Genomic DNA, 15,592 nt, shown 5'->3' on the forward strand with positions numbered 1-15,592 from the left:
TGTACCAGCGTGGCGTTGCTGAGCCGGAGCTCGTCCAGCTTCTTCCACAGTTCGTCTCTCTCTTGCTCTTTTTTCTTCTCCCTGGAGTTACCGCAAAAATAAAAATCTGAGTTAACGGGACTCTACAAATGTCCCCCGCCCACTGCAAATCCAAGCAGGATCACCCAACTCCAGTGAACGCCCCTCAGTTTTGGCCTCAATTTGCGGACAGTTTCACAGCAGTTCATGATTTGTGGTACATACAAATCAATGACAAAAATATTTCAGCAGGGGGCAGTAATGCTTAGAAATGTATTGGCAGCGGAATGAAAGCAAAACCTGCACAGGTGTGTTTCTCACCGTTGCCTGTCAGCTTTATAGGAGGACGTCAGCTCATCAAAGAGTGTGCAGTTCATCTCCATCAGTGTCTTCAGAACGTTGTAGACCAGAGCCACGATTGTCCTACAAAGAAGAAAATGTTTACTTTTGGTCTTGAACATCTGACAGTTTTTTTTTTATAGCAGACCAGTTTATTATGGGATATGAAGGCGATTAAAATCAGACAGAGTACATACGGATTCCAGTGCTCTTTGGAGATTCTGTACAGACTTCCAAACATGATGGGAAGGATCTTGTCGATGTTCTCCTCGATGAGGCTGAGAATGTACTCGTTGTTCCAGAAGTACAGAGCTCGTTCTGCCACCTGGGCCAGGAGAAAAGGTCAATCAATCAATCATCATTGACACCGTCAATCAATCAATCAATCAATCATCATTGACACTGAGTAAGAATGCATTTTTTATTTCTGTATTGTTTCACTGCTGACCCTGACAACACTGGACTTATTTAGGCCAATCAGCTGGACTGGGATCTACACCAGAGGAATGGATGCGTCCACTGGGTTTTCAGTCTTACCTGAAAGTGTGGATTGGTCACACATCTGGAGATCTGTTTGAACAGCGGCTCCTGGATTTTAATGAACTGCGTTGGTTCAATGACGTCCAGAATCTCCTCAATTTCCCCAAGAAACATCACCTTAATTTATATTTAAAGAATTTAAAAAGAGAACCAGTTCAAAGGAGAAAGCAAACAGTTGTTAGAGAAAAAATAATGACTGCAGACGGTTGTACTGTGGGGGAGGTACACGTGCAGATATACCTCTTTCTGGCTGCAGGTTTTGGGCCAGAACTTCAGCAAACCACGGATGACCTGCACGGACGACAAGTTTTTATTTATACGTTCTGGCTGATTTGAAAACAAAATTTAAAAAGAGTGTTTCTGTGCAACATTACAGAAACACACACAGATTAGGACTTTGTTGGATTGTATAATTTAAAAAGTACCGGTTCAGTAAGGGTAGGATCCTTCTCCAGGAACTGCACCACGCAGTAGGCCAGCTTAATAGATAGATAGGACTTTTTAAATAATGTCAAAATAGTCAAAGTACAAATATTAAATCTATATACTGGTTTTCTGTAGTGATCAACTTTATATTTTAACCTCTAGTAAACACAACTATTGAAGTATTTCTGAATCAGAGCCACCAGATGGTGCTAAAGTTCCAAAGACTACGCGACCATAGTTTAAAATCAAAATACTAAGACACTTTATAGACAGCATTTGGATTAAAAAAAAAAAGATGACTCAAACAAACGATGTCTGTTTCTTTCCTCACCTGTGCATGGAAGAGAGCCAGACCTTTGGCCGTGTGCAAAGGGATCAGCACTTTCATCAAGAACTGTTTATGTTCTGCCTTCAGTGGCAACGCAAAGCCATTGATGATGCTGTGAACGGAGCAAGAGCATAAACATCAAACAGTGCAGACGTAGAGTAGAATAAACATTTGCACTTATTGAGTATACATACATAAAAAAAAATGTATATAAACACATACGTACATACACACACATATATATATATATATATATATACATATATATATATATCATCTTCACCACAACGATCGTTGCCGTCACCTGACCAAAGGTCACTCACCTGCCCAGGATTTCTAGAAGCTCAGCAACTCCATTAAAGTGCTCCGTTTCATAGATGAACCTGCAGAAGACACAAAAATAGTCAGTGCACAGGTTATACAACACATCACGACGACACATCTCAGAAAATACACTGACTCAGGTTTTTGTCAATATATATATATATATTGCACAGTTGCTCCATGATTATCCTGATGCAGAGGCTGAAATAATAACACAACGGCTGCTATTGGGCTTTCTGCCGGTTTAGTTGTTCCTCTTCAGAAATTAAACCGACAAAGTACTGACAGACGGACACGTTTCTGGTGCAGACTAACAGACGCTGGCTGCTCCTGCTCTTACATAACCCAACGATGCACGCATCATTCACCTCCCTTTGTTTGGCAACCCATTACCATGAGGCTGTGGTATGTACAGACAGAGCCTGACAACTGTGGCACTATTTTTATCCGCAGTGGCAGATGGTTAAAGTGGGTGCACCCATTTTACCACCCTGCCTGTTGGAAACGACATCAAGTGTCCCCGGCTTCAATCGTCGGAGGCTCACGGCGTCACGCAGCAACGGGAGCGGGAGAAGATTCGACACGCGGCTGCCGGGAGTCGGACACTGCTGTGTGCACTGACCGTGTCGTTCTGCTTCAAAGTCTGTCTGAAAGATGGTTTTTAGTAGAAACTTTAAAAAAGTAAGTCTGAGCATATGAGCATCGACAGACAAGGTTTTTTTTTTTTTAATAGTTTACTAAAGATTTAGGTCAAATGAGTCTTTGGCTTTCATATGAAAAACCACTGAACTGCTGACAGTTCTGATAAAGCTCCTGAGTGAGTCAATGACAGGATGCTCTGACACAAAGCCTTTGTCTTTATTTTTTCCACCGCACACAGCAAACAAAAACTAAAATACACACGTGTGCTTCTAAGGCAGGAACATTGCCAGTTCATTGATAGTACATCATAATTCATTCAATCCTGTCATTTAAAAACCATATTTGTGTCTTAATCCTCCATAAACAAATCTTTATGATGTATTTTATACTTAGTGAAAATCACATTTTTTTATTAAAATTAGTTTTTACCCGAACATTATCTTCATCTTTTATCATTAGCATGCTTGTATTTGATGTTTTTTTAGTCACAAATTTATTTATAATCCAACATCTGTGATGTTTTCTCTGCCGTCAGACTGGCATTTACCAAGTGAGAAAAAACAACCACAAAAAACCCAGAATCTAAACATGTGGAAACTGCTGCCTCTACCTCTGTATCAGAAGAGTGCGCAGTTATCCTGGCTCTGATTGGTTGTGATGTCTTTGGACTGCAAGTTTGAGCATCCAATAATCAAATCATATCATGAAAATACATCTCCATGATGATTATGTTGCTCTAACACTGTTTTCCATTTAGAAAGATTTTTTTTTCTCTTTTCCTGCAATCGTTTTCTGGAATCTGCGACAGTTGAGGTCAATTAAATCACATCTGCCAAATACACTGAACACGGAGCTGCTCCATGAACTACAAGATCAGAGCAAGGTCATCTCTGGGTAACTTAGACTCTGGCAGAACTGAATCATTTTAATGTCGGAGTAGAAGGCGTAGGATTAGCAGGTGAGTGACAGCAGAGGAGAACAGAGAAAAGACAGAGCTCAGAGTTTCCTGCTGCGTTTAATCTCACCTCAGAAAAATATTGTTGATCTGCTTTCTGATGAAGGCTCGTAATCCCAGGAATTTCCCGTAAATCCTGTGCAGGATGGTCTTCAGGAAGTCCCTCTCTCTGGGGTCCTCACTGTCAAACAGTTCCAGGAGCTAAAAATAGAGGGAGCAAAAAAAATGTTTTTTTTTCTTTTTAAAGTACCTGCCTCCTCCTCCTCCTCACACACACAGACTTATCTGAAGGGAAAAAGTTTGAAAACTTTGTATCTAAACTGAAGAGTTCATGTAATATTTATAATCTCATGATTTACACAAAGTCTACAGATAAAAGTGAAGAAAATAAAACATTCAGAAGTAAATCCAGTATCAGTTCTCCATTGATGTATTAGGGAAAAGCTGAGACCTGACTGCGACGACATTGACCAATGAGGACAAAACTAGACACAGACACAGGGTGTGATGTTATCATCACACAAAGCTTTCAGGGTTTAATTCAGAGATGAGGCCTCTGCCCGTGGCAACATCAATATCCAATCACAACAGGTCAGACTGGGATTGGACCGTTCAGTCCTCAGATAACCCTGAGGTTCAGGGGAGGATTTAGTTTTTACCTGAATATAGAATATTATCTGTTTGAATACAGTATGTATATACAGGATACTGTACACACACATGGTAACACACAGCTGTAGATGTCACAGTGAAGCCACACATGATAAAATAATCTGGGGAAACTTGCATCACAGTCAAGTTTTTTTTTCCTGTGAATAAATTGGCATAAAATATTTATGTCAACATTTATTCATGTATTCTGGTGTATAAATAGTGAATGAGATGCACACAGACAATAACTCCATAAACACAACTGACACGTCGGGCTCTAATTATTTCAATTCCAGACGCATGGAGTAGACGAGCGGCGAATCTCAAAGAAATGTGACTGGTTTTTTTAAAGCTGTCACTTTACGTCGTCGTCTTCTTCTTCCAGTGTTGAATGACTTGTGGATTTTAATGCAGAGAGGTTCTCTCTCTCTCTCTTTAATATAAGTAATAACAGTTTCCACAGGGTTGCACAGACACCCTTCGCAGCGTTTTACCAGTGGGAGGAAATACCCCTGAACACACCACAAACATGTGCCCCACCACATGTTCTACTCTGGTGCTCCCCATATGGTTGTTTTCCCACATGATAGCGGTCGGATCAGCAACAGCAGTTGCGATGCACTGAAGCTAAGCCTTAAGCGGACCAAAATACGCCATGAACTAATGATTATGGCTGAAAACAATCACAAGGCTGCTTTGACCGGAGAGTATTTAAACCAGATGCCACTTTTTACTACTTTACTATTTTTTTTCATTGTTTGTTTGCTACCACATGCTAACATTTGGCTTCCTTATCAGAGCACTGCATGCATATTTCAGGATTGTGTTTATCAGACACAGAAACAGTCACAGTGGGAAGATAATAATGTATGTGGAAAAAAACTGTGATTTCACAATGAAAATATCACATTTGTGATTATAAATATTCTCACAGCAGGCTCCCCCTGGGTGGGTGGAGAAAACCAACACACCAGCCCTAAAAGGTTGAGATTGCATACACATCACTGAACCACCTAATCTTCTTACGTTAACTGAACCACACGTCGGCCTGGGCTTCAACTTTACAGCCATCCGTGCCTCTACCTCGGGGCCGCTGCTCCGACCACAGTCTGCCTCTCTCCTCCAGGAAGAGTAAACAACAGGCATCTATTTAAAGCTTTGCCAAGACACACTTGCATCATGGAAAGTCAGCGCAGGCACCTCGGATGTGGCCCGGCCAACATTCTGTGGTCCCTCCGTTAGACCGATGGCTCTTCTCTGAAGCCAGGGGTGAAACATTCCTGAGGTAGGTGGGAACCGAGCCGGGACAGATGTAGACGAGATGCGGCGTATTAATGGTTTGACTCATCCAATAAAACGCAGTGAATGTTTGTCAAATCCCAACACACGTCGATATCATTTCTCCTGAGCAAACCTTACACGTCGATATCATTTCTCCTGAGCAAAACTTATCTCTTGCAGTGAATGGAACTAATGATTTGACACAACTATAACAATGTGTAAATAATGTGACAGAATTAAAAAGATAATTAATAATTAAGATACACGCTCGTGCACAAACAACCCTCACCTGCAGGACAAATTTCTGATCAATGTATCTCTTTGCAATGCTGGGCTGGAAGTCTGGATTTTCAAGGAAACGCAGGAGAAATTCGTAGACCAGCTGGGAGAAAGAAAAACACAGTACAAACAAAATACAAGATACAAGTATATGCCAAGATGTATGTGCAGTGATACGTGTCGGGGGTTAGCGGGGCATGAGTGATCATATCAGCAGATTCCTACTTGCACGTGAGGCCACGCAGCTTCTAGAGTGGGTTCATCCTCCTCTGGGTCAAAGTCGGGGTTTTCACTCGGTGGAAGAGTCCGGAAGATGTTGGTGCAGATCTGGAGGAGAGACGGAGAGTCAGAAGTCTTAAGGAATGGTTCAATATCCTGATGACAGAAATACAGTATATACATGTACAGACACAGCCATACATAAACATATATACACATTTGAGTATAATGTATGTACAAATATATACATATGTATACATGTACAGACACAGCCATACATAAATATGGTGTATATATCATAATTAATCTTGATAAATTGCATTGACGATCTATCATGATTAATGGGCTTATATTTCGTGCCAGTTTCTTGTAAATTAAATATGGATCTATCATGATTAATGAGCTTATATTCCGTGCCAGTTTCTTAAAGTAGTAAGTTAGTAAATTAGTTAGTTAGTAAAAGTTAGTAAATTAAATATTGTTTACCTGTGAAATCGACAAAAAAGGTTTGACGTCTGTATGCAGAAGTAAAATCAACACCGTCTGCCCGTTTCACCAAGTTTAATTTACTAGTTATCCAGGTCACCAGAATAGAGAGAACGGGGGTCAAAGCATTACTGATTCTGTTAAGAGCCTGTATTGAAAATTCTGCATCACAGACGACCGACACGGACAAGTCACTTCCGCCTCTGTCCAACTTTATTATTCATAGCTGGGGAAAATTTGCGAGTGACACACACACGGAGCGCTGAGAGGCCAGGAATGTGGGCACCAAGGCTCGGGCTTAAGTGATAAAGACAACATGAAATTAGCTACTGACAGCTGGAAAATACAACGTGACGTTAGTGAAAAGGAAAGCAACGGCACTCTGAACTCAATGCCTACTCTACAGCAGTGGTTCTTAGTTAGTTTGAAAAGGTGGGAATGTCATTTCTGATCGAAGGCTCGTATTTACTGCCAATTTGTAGAAAGGAATCAGAGACAGGCTAAATATGCCACTTTAATTTCACAACACCCACTCAGTTGGACCAGGCCATTAGTTAAATGCAGTGCTAACCAGGCTCCCTCGTGTCACACATCCCCTTCATGGTTGGATGAGCTGAGCCAACACTGTTACGCTCAGCCTGCTCCGCTGCTTCCTGTTATTTCAGAGAAGTCTGACGCAGCAGTGCAGCTGTTTCTGAGCTGATGAAAATACCATCTGGCAGGAATTCTTGTACCTTGTCCAAACTCGCTTTGCATTCAGGTTCTCAAAAGGAACAGAACCTGTTGATAGGCCGCGTGATTTATTGTTTTACTAGAACGCGGTTGTTACGATACTACACCGTGAAATAAAGGCAGCACATGTTGAAGTTATTTACTACTCGTCTGCGGCGTGAGTACACACGTGTGCCGATTGGTTTCTGTTAAAAGACGTTGTTGAAAGATTGAAGTGCTGGCGCTGTGGATTTAAACACGTGTACGTTTCGACCATATTCACCTCACGGCAGACAAATTAGACACACTGGGGTCCTCGCTTCCAAACAGATTTGTTACGGTTCACGTCATATGTGAATGCACCAAATGCAATGTAACCTAGATGAGAACCCCAGACGACATTCACAGAACAACATACTATCGATGCTACTTTTGTTTACCAATGTGAAAAAAAAAATCTTTAGATCCTCCAGCCAAGAACGAGAAAACGATGTAACAAGTTTGACACCAAAACTCCATGTATATACATTTCTTGCTGTTGTACAAACCACAGGAAGTACATTATAAGCGTTAACACACCCTGAAACTGAGGGTTTATTTTTTCTATGCGCAACAACTTGACGACAAACATGTTTCCCAACATGATGATGATGATGATGATGCCTCTGAATGCTCTGATGAAAAAAACCTGCAGCAGAAATGACATTTGAGCCTGTGAACTCCTGCCTGGTCTGCCATTTACATTAAGTGTGACACTTTATACAAGCTTTTTTTTTTAATATGGTCTAAAACCACTAACTCCCTCTCCAAACACACTGAAGGCCTTTTGAACCCTCCCCCGCTCCCCCAGTTTATTTACATTAGTGAAAATTATCAACAGATGGAATCTGCATGAGACAGTATTGTGGGAGGATGACAAACGTAGAAGGCGTCTGAGAAATGTTCACAGAGGAGGGAAAGGAAACGGTGATTAGAGTGAAGAAACTGTAGGAGGAATAAAATTGGGCTATTCCGAGGTGACAGTGCTGTAAGTGATACCAAGTGTAGGCACGTTGATGACACCAGGAGCTGTGTGGGGTCACTGTGAGGGCGCCGGCAGTTACATCAAACTTTTTCATTTGCACAGAAGAAGGAAAAACTAGAAAGAGGAAGGGAAAAAAAAACCTGCAGGTCTGCAGCGTGTAATTGGCACAAAGAAGGAAAAAAAAAAGATGTGGATTGAAGCAAATTAAAGTGTAATTATAGCTTTTTAGCCAACGCTGCTGTTTTTGGTCCCACTACTGACACGAAAGGGAAGAATCCAGTGTAAACCGTATGAAAGAAGTGTTTTTTTTTTGTTTACATCCTATAATATACTGGCCCAAAACTCCTGTTACGACGATGGGTAACCTGGCTGTTTGTACTCTTTAAAACCTGAGTGATCAAAGTTGGCGTCACTGCAGCAAAATAATGGGCTGCAATTTTAACACTCGCCTCCTCATTATCATGTGATGCCAAGCATGGAGTGTCCTGGAGAGCTATTATCAGTGCACAGTGCTGAAAGTGAAGCTGTCATTTGTCTAACCCTTCTGCTGGAGCCTGCACTGGACTTTCTCTACAGCACAACGTGCAACATTGTAACATACACAGCGTGGATTATGGAGACAGCCAAGAAAAGTCATTTCTGTCGCTGCTCGATTGGTTTCTAGCTCGTCTCTGGTTTTCCCCTGCTTAGTCAACAAAACAGACATCTATGAATCGTTATTTAACTTACAAATAAAGCAATTACACACTTATGTACTGATGTAACATATACTGCACTTAAGACTGAAGAATATTTGTCAAATCATGTTCGGATTACACTTACAATATGTAGGCTCTAGCGCCCTCTGTTTGGTAGGGCTGCATCACTAATCCCGTCAAGAATCAAACGTTAACAATCGAGCATTAACAACAAAGGTATTCATTTCGGTGTAGCATCCGCTAGAGTAAAAACTGGAAACAGAAGCCATGACACAGGAGACTCATTCCTGACGAGAATCAAATGGCTCATTCTACAGTAATGACAACGCTCATAAATAATCGCTGAAACTACTTTCCATTTCATCGCTGCCAATAGAAACTGAGAGTGAAGTTATATTAGCCACACTTTATGGAACACACATGTGAGGACAAGAAGACCTTGAATATCACAATGAACAGCAGCAGTAGAATCGGCATCAACAATGTGAGTTCTGTTTGGAGACTGATTAGCGTCACAGGGATGAAAACAATACATTTGTCTGAATGATGAGTTAAATCTTTAACTCCTAAATTGATTGTTTATACCGTACGACTGACTAGTGAAGGATTCCATTATTAATACTGACAAGATACTCAGTCAGTACTGTAGTCAACTCTTCTGCCATAACACCAGTGCCGACTGCTGTGCTGTAAATGTTGCACATGAGTCATTACAGTGCTGTAGGAGGAGTGTAGGATTGCCTGGGGCTCCTGCTCCATGAACACTAATGTAAAGCATGTTTGGCACTTGATTCTGTGGAAGGTGGTGATTGGCTGACATCTGTCGAAGCTCAGCCTTTGCTCAGTGTGTGATTTAGATTATCAGCCTTAGCATTTAAATCAAAACGAACCTTCACAAACACACAAATACATGTAGCTCATTAGTCGCTCACAGACAGACTCAACTCGCTCCCACTTCAGGTTACTGCGGTTAAGGTGAGCGCTCTACTCACCATATTCGTGATCTCCGGGTATGTGGACTCCACCAGCACTCCTCTGTTCGTGGAAACGTAATCCACCAGCTCGTTCAGCGTGGCCCTCTTGATCTCCTTGCTCTTTAGGTCCGTCACTGAGTCAAAGAAGTCGAAGAGGACGCAGCACTGCTGGAGTTTCTGAGTGAACAGTTCCTGCTGCTCTGTGGTCGGGGCATCTGAAATCACAAACACACACACACACACACACACACACACACACAAGTCCATCAGTTGTGATGTCACAGGGATATTTGTTTGATGTGGGTTTTGCCAAGTTTCTACATATTGCACTGGACTCTTGTGTGTGTGTTTAAGGAGCCTAACTTACTTACTTGTTTGATGTGGGTTTTGCCAAGTTTCCACATATTGCACTGGACTCGTGTGTGTTTAAGGAGCCTAACTTATTTAATTAAAAAACCTCTCCATTTACAAATACTGCAGGTAATTTCCCACACACACAGGGTGTGTGAGTAACTCTCAGCTATGTATATCTGTAAAGCCTTTTACGGACTAAATGGCGAGGGTGTGCAGGGGTATAAGAGCTCCGTCAAACCTGACCCAGCATTATGGCAGCTGTCCAGAACACCAGTGACACGCTGTTCAGTGAAGACGTGTTTCTACACAGTGCAGGATCACTGCACACGCCGCACACGATACACGACTCTCTCTGCAACGGCAGGAGGACGACTTGGCTAACATGACGCAACTATCAAATCTGATTCACAGTCTGAGGAGGAACAGGGACCCTGACGGTTTGGAGGTTACAAATATACACAGAGCATCAATCACAACCGTCGACATTGGTGTACGCCGTCAGTCTGGAATAAGTCTGAAGTGCACGTTTTGAGATAAACTGAATATAGGCAGATATATAATAGTTTATATTGAGCTGCCGAGTGATTATAATCATCTCCCATCTAAGCCAGGACTTGTGGAAATGTGGAAAAATGTAAGTAAAGAGCAAATAAAGAAACTAAAAAAAAACACATGAAGAGTGGATCATCATCAACACTGATTAAAACTTGCCACAATAAATATGCAAGTTAATAGAGTTCTTAAAACGTGCATATCACGACACTGTTCAAAACTCAAGGAAAGAAAACCAAACTTGACTGGAAATATCTAGCTTTAAAAAAAAAATGCTGTGATGCAGTTAGGAATAACATTATACCCTGCAGCTCTGGAACATATAAAGTTATGCATTGGCACATTACAGCTACAGTAGTTCCACTAAGTATAGCTGAGATAAGCAAGAAGGTGACAAGTATCATGGTGCAGTTTCTCTCTCTGCAGTATTATGTAAGTGACCAGACATTAGCTCTTGAAATGTTGTGGCATGGAGACGGCTCGAACTTTTTCACAGCCAGTAGAAATATTCCAGCGTGGTGTGCTGACAGCTAATATTGCACTCACACAACTGGAGTATACACTGCTGCCTCTGGCTGGGTGTAATATCTGGGTTAAACAACACTGAGCTGAGTTTTGGTACAACACTGTGTCCTGATGACAAACGTCCACAGCATATGGAAAATAGCATAGTCTTCTGGCAGGTATGCATAATTCAGCTCTTCTGTTTTTTAGCTGCTGAGAACTAAGATATTTAAATGTGCTTTAGGGCAACGTAACAAAGGATCTGATTTTTTTAGAACACCCTGGCTTTACTCTAGACAACATTTAGGATAAGAAAACTTACATGCTGTACTTTTTAAAAAAGGTTGAGCTTAAAGTCTTGTCCGTATAAAACAATTTGGGCACAATCCTTTCAACATAGGATTTAGGCAAAATATTATCCTGACTGGGAGAAAATAAAGGAATCATAAAACATGATGATATGGATCTACCGTATATGGAGTTAGCTGAAGGTCAGACTGGATGTTTTACCTTAAGAACACAATTTACATAAAAGAAGAAGGAACTCAACGATTTGTGAAACAGTTCATGCTGAGTCTGGGATTACACAACAGGCTTTGAGCCTCACTTAAGACTATAATCTGTAAACAATAACATGCAATTTCATCACCACACATGATTCAAGTGGCAGAGATAATAGGGGGCAAAACTACAGAACACGACGTATATAATTATTCCTTTGGGAACATTAGATTGCTAACTGAATAATTGCTAATTGCCTGAACTGTGCTGCTGCTGATCTGCACGGGCTTTGTTGCCTGAAAATAAACATCTTCATTAGGTTTAAATGCCACCATGAAGGAGGGTTAAAGAGCCTCGATAATATACATTTGAGCAGGAAGCGTTGGGCAACATTTTACAGGTAACTAGGGAGAAAAAAAAACAAAAAACAAACAAACCCCCAAAACATAGAATAATCTAGAAATCTCTACAAGCACAGGCACGTTGTGGTTGTACAAACCCGATTCCCCAGAAAAAAAACCAAATAGACTGATAATGTGCACAGGAATTCAATAAGTCAAGAAAACAATAAAATAAAAACACAGAGTCGAACTAAAATAATGTGTACAAATCATTGCCCATGTGCATGATTGGTTCTTAAATGTGTGTAAATCTGTTGACAAGATTTCTCCATTATCATTTTTTTTATATTATGACAAATAAAAAAAACGATATAAACGGATAACAGTTGTTCAGCTGCTGTCCTTGTTGACATTCCATATTTTATTTCTTATGGTGATTGCTATTCAGATGTGCAGATAACACTGTGTATTTTCACTGCATCAAGCCATTAATGAAACTTAACTGAAAGTCATTAATGACTCACTGTTTAATTATATGGAGCCTGATGTAACAGACATTATAGAGACTAAATATAATTCATGGTCATGGCAGGTTGATAATGTAGGGCTCCAGTGAGGTCGAGACCCCTATTTGCATTTTGATTAATCTTTGTTCCCCAGCAATTTTGTATCTCTGAGAATCCAAAAGTATAGGTACAAAGAAGTGACCCCTATTTGCATTTTGATTAATCTTGTTCCCCAGCAATTTTGCATCTCTGAGAATCCAAAAGAATTTCTAATAAACTACACACACATTGAACGGGAACTTATTGTGTGTTTTTGATTGAAAATTTGGCAGGAAACATGACAATGAAAGACTTATTCAAGGTTATATAAAGATATCTTGCACATATATCATGCATGTATGTATTTAAACACACACACACCTCCAACCTGTTGCTTGCCAGGTCAGAACAATGTCACTTCCATAGATTTACTTTTAATGTTGTCAACATTTCTTAGAACTACGCCCTAAGCAGTGACAGACTAAAACAAACCAAGTGAGACTAGTATGTGGGTCAGGTGACCTCATAACAACAGTGACAGATTAGTCCTACAACTATCACAGGAATTTAGGAGCTTAGTTAAGCCTTTAAGTTAACTTTAAAGCTGCTCGCACGGCCTGCAAAAATGACAATAACAGTACGGTACATTGAAGAAATATAAATTCTGGCTTCTTCTTCAAGCGGAGCACTTGAATTATTAGCAAGCTTTTAAACAAGTTAATATCAGATAAGTAGTTCAGGTAGGTTTTTCTTGCAGTTTTCAGATGACTGAGTGAGCCAAACATGAACGGAACAGAAAGAACGCCTTGGACTTTGTTATTGCTGCACTATGATCCGGCCCTCTACAGCCAATCTAACACTGATTCACTTATATTACCTCTGAGAGTGGCTGCAACACTTGATCAGGCGTTAGTAGCTCAGAAGCATGAACGTCGGATCAAATGGCCGTGAGAGGTTGAGGCTGTGCGTGTGTGAAAGGGTGAGCAGTACTCATGTGTTATGTGTGGAGGAAACACTATATCTGTCTAGTCTAATAGATTTCAGCACACGGTGGTCCATGGTCATATCTCAAGCTTGTCAATTCCACAAGGTCCGATGACACTTTTTTTCCCCCTTCTTGTCCACCATGAGAGGATATCATTCTAGGTAATGGAACAGTTACAGTGAAAGTACAAATGCCACTGGCTGCTGTTTCAATAAAAAATAATCAAACATTTGATTGATCCCTGAATCAGAGGGCAGCGCAGAGGTCAACACACAGCCGTAATCTGCATAGTTATTTGGGAGTTTCAACACCACATACTAACCACTTGTTTCAACGTGTGGCCGGCCAATACTGAGTTGTATCATCCAACCACCAAATGATGAACACTTTAAAAAGGTTACATCAGGTAGGGCATTTATTTAAAGCATCATGATTGTGCTTGGTGTTTGATTATAGAGGGTTCGGCTTCACTGGGTTGGAAAATGCACTCACACATCAGTCTGTCTGTAGTGAGGATTGGCACCTACACAGTTGTAAGAGATGACGGAAAGGAATTTGGTACCAACTACCAACTATCAAACTGTGAACATTTCACCTAAAAGAAATCCTTTGAGAATCACTTGTTGTGACAAAGTGGAGAAGACAGAAAACCAACGTACACAAACACAAATCATACAGTATGAATGCCTTAATTAAGACTACAACTATTTATTTTGCTTCATCGGCCGTATCTGAGCCAGTTGAGCATTAAGGTGATAATACATACTTGCTGATAAAAAGTACAGTCAACGTTTATTCTTCTACTTTTAGTTTCAATAAATATGCAGTGAACTGGAAGGCGGTGTTATATAGGTGGCACAGCTTTAGTCAGCCTCGATTCTGAGCATGACAGCAATGAATCAGAAGTACCAGAGAGTAGGGCGATTAAATGCAGGAGAAATACAGGCTGACTGAACTATGTACGAGTCACTAAGATTAATAATCGTTTGAGATCACAAATAAATAAGCTGATTTATGTAAGGGAACCAGTGACGGAAAGCAATGCTCCTTATTTACAGATGATGTGCACATGCTATATTTAGGCAATTGACAACAACCACACCAACATCTAAATGTGAGCTGAGATCTGGTTAGAAATCAAGGCACATCTTAAAATATCACCCCTGCGACAAAAATATCCACATAAACGAACTCAAGCTGCATTTGGAATGAAAATGTTTCCCCGGCTTGTTCTCCAGGCTTGTGGCTGCCATGGCAACAATGCATGTCTCTGAATGAGTCATCTTTTCAGTGTCTATCACACAACAGGAACTATGAGTGCTCCAACCTCTACACTGCAGGAAGGATGAAGCATCTTTGCAGCCGGCCATCTCTAACAATCTGAAACATACCAGATGTACAGGTTTCCTTTCTGGGGCTACATCCACACATCACCTGGAAATCTGCACCAGAGTTCCTTTAAATATTACGCATTATCCGTGATAAAAATCCCATCAAAGGGAGGGGCTTGATGACTATTTTCCTCTAAAAAATATTTTTTTAAAATGATGACAAGAAAAGAGCAATGCATCTAAGCTGTTTCTACACCACAGCTCCTTGGATTTATTTGACTCCTTTCCTTGACTTCTAGAGTGGGCCAGATGTTGAGAGATTTGTGGGCTATAAGTGAGAGTTCAACACCATTTCAAGATCAAGAATATGTTCAATTTTAGTTGAATTTTGGTATCAATATTAACAGTGAGTGACAGGAATAGATGCTGCTCATTTGCCACCCTCATGTTATGTGACGCATTTCCCGGGAAAAAACAAGGAGCTCGCAGCATGGATAAACATGAACACCTAAAAACTAGTGTGCTACCAAGGTTACAACAGGAGAATGAATTGAAACATGCTGAAACAATTGTGACTCTCCTAA

At 40.7% G+C, this 15,592-nt stretch overlaps 1 protein-coding gene across 1 annotated transcript in view; it reads right to left on the reverse strand.

Moving 5' to 3' along the window:
• The window catches only part of ppp2r5a (protein phosphatase 2, regulatory subunit B', alpha isoform), a 19,721-nt gene that overhangs the window by 417 nt on the left and 3,712 nt on the right, over positions 1-15,592 (reverse strand). The window contains 12 exon segments of the mRNA XM_008312995.3: positions 1-81; positions 340-441; positions 555-682; positions 895-1,014; positions 1,138-1,188; positions 1,323-1,376; positions 1,655-1,763; positions 1,975-2,034; positions 3,643-3,773; positions 5,794-5,886; positions 6,009-6,110; positions 9,914-10,110. The exon segment at positions 1-81 is cut by the window's left edge and continues 16 nt beyond it. Coding sequence (XP_008311217.2) covers positions 1-81; positions 340-441; positions 555-682; positions 895-1,014; positions 1,138-1,188; positions 1,323-1,376; positions 1,655-1,763; positions 1,975-2,034; positions 3,643-3,773; positions 5,794-5,886; positions 6,009-6,110; positions 9,914-10,110 — 1,228 coding nt within the window.

The sequence above is a fragment of the Cynoglossus semilaevis genome, chromosome 7 (assembly GCF_000523025.1).
Source record: "Cynoglossus semilaevis isolate Cse_v1.0 chromosome 7, Cse_v1.0, whole genome shotgun sequence".
NCBI lineage: Eukaryota > Metazoa > Chordata > Actinopteri > Pleuronectiformes > Cynoglossidae > Cynoglossus > Cynoglossus semilaevis.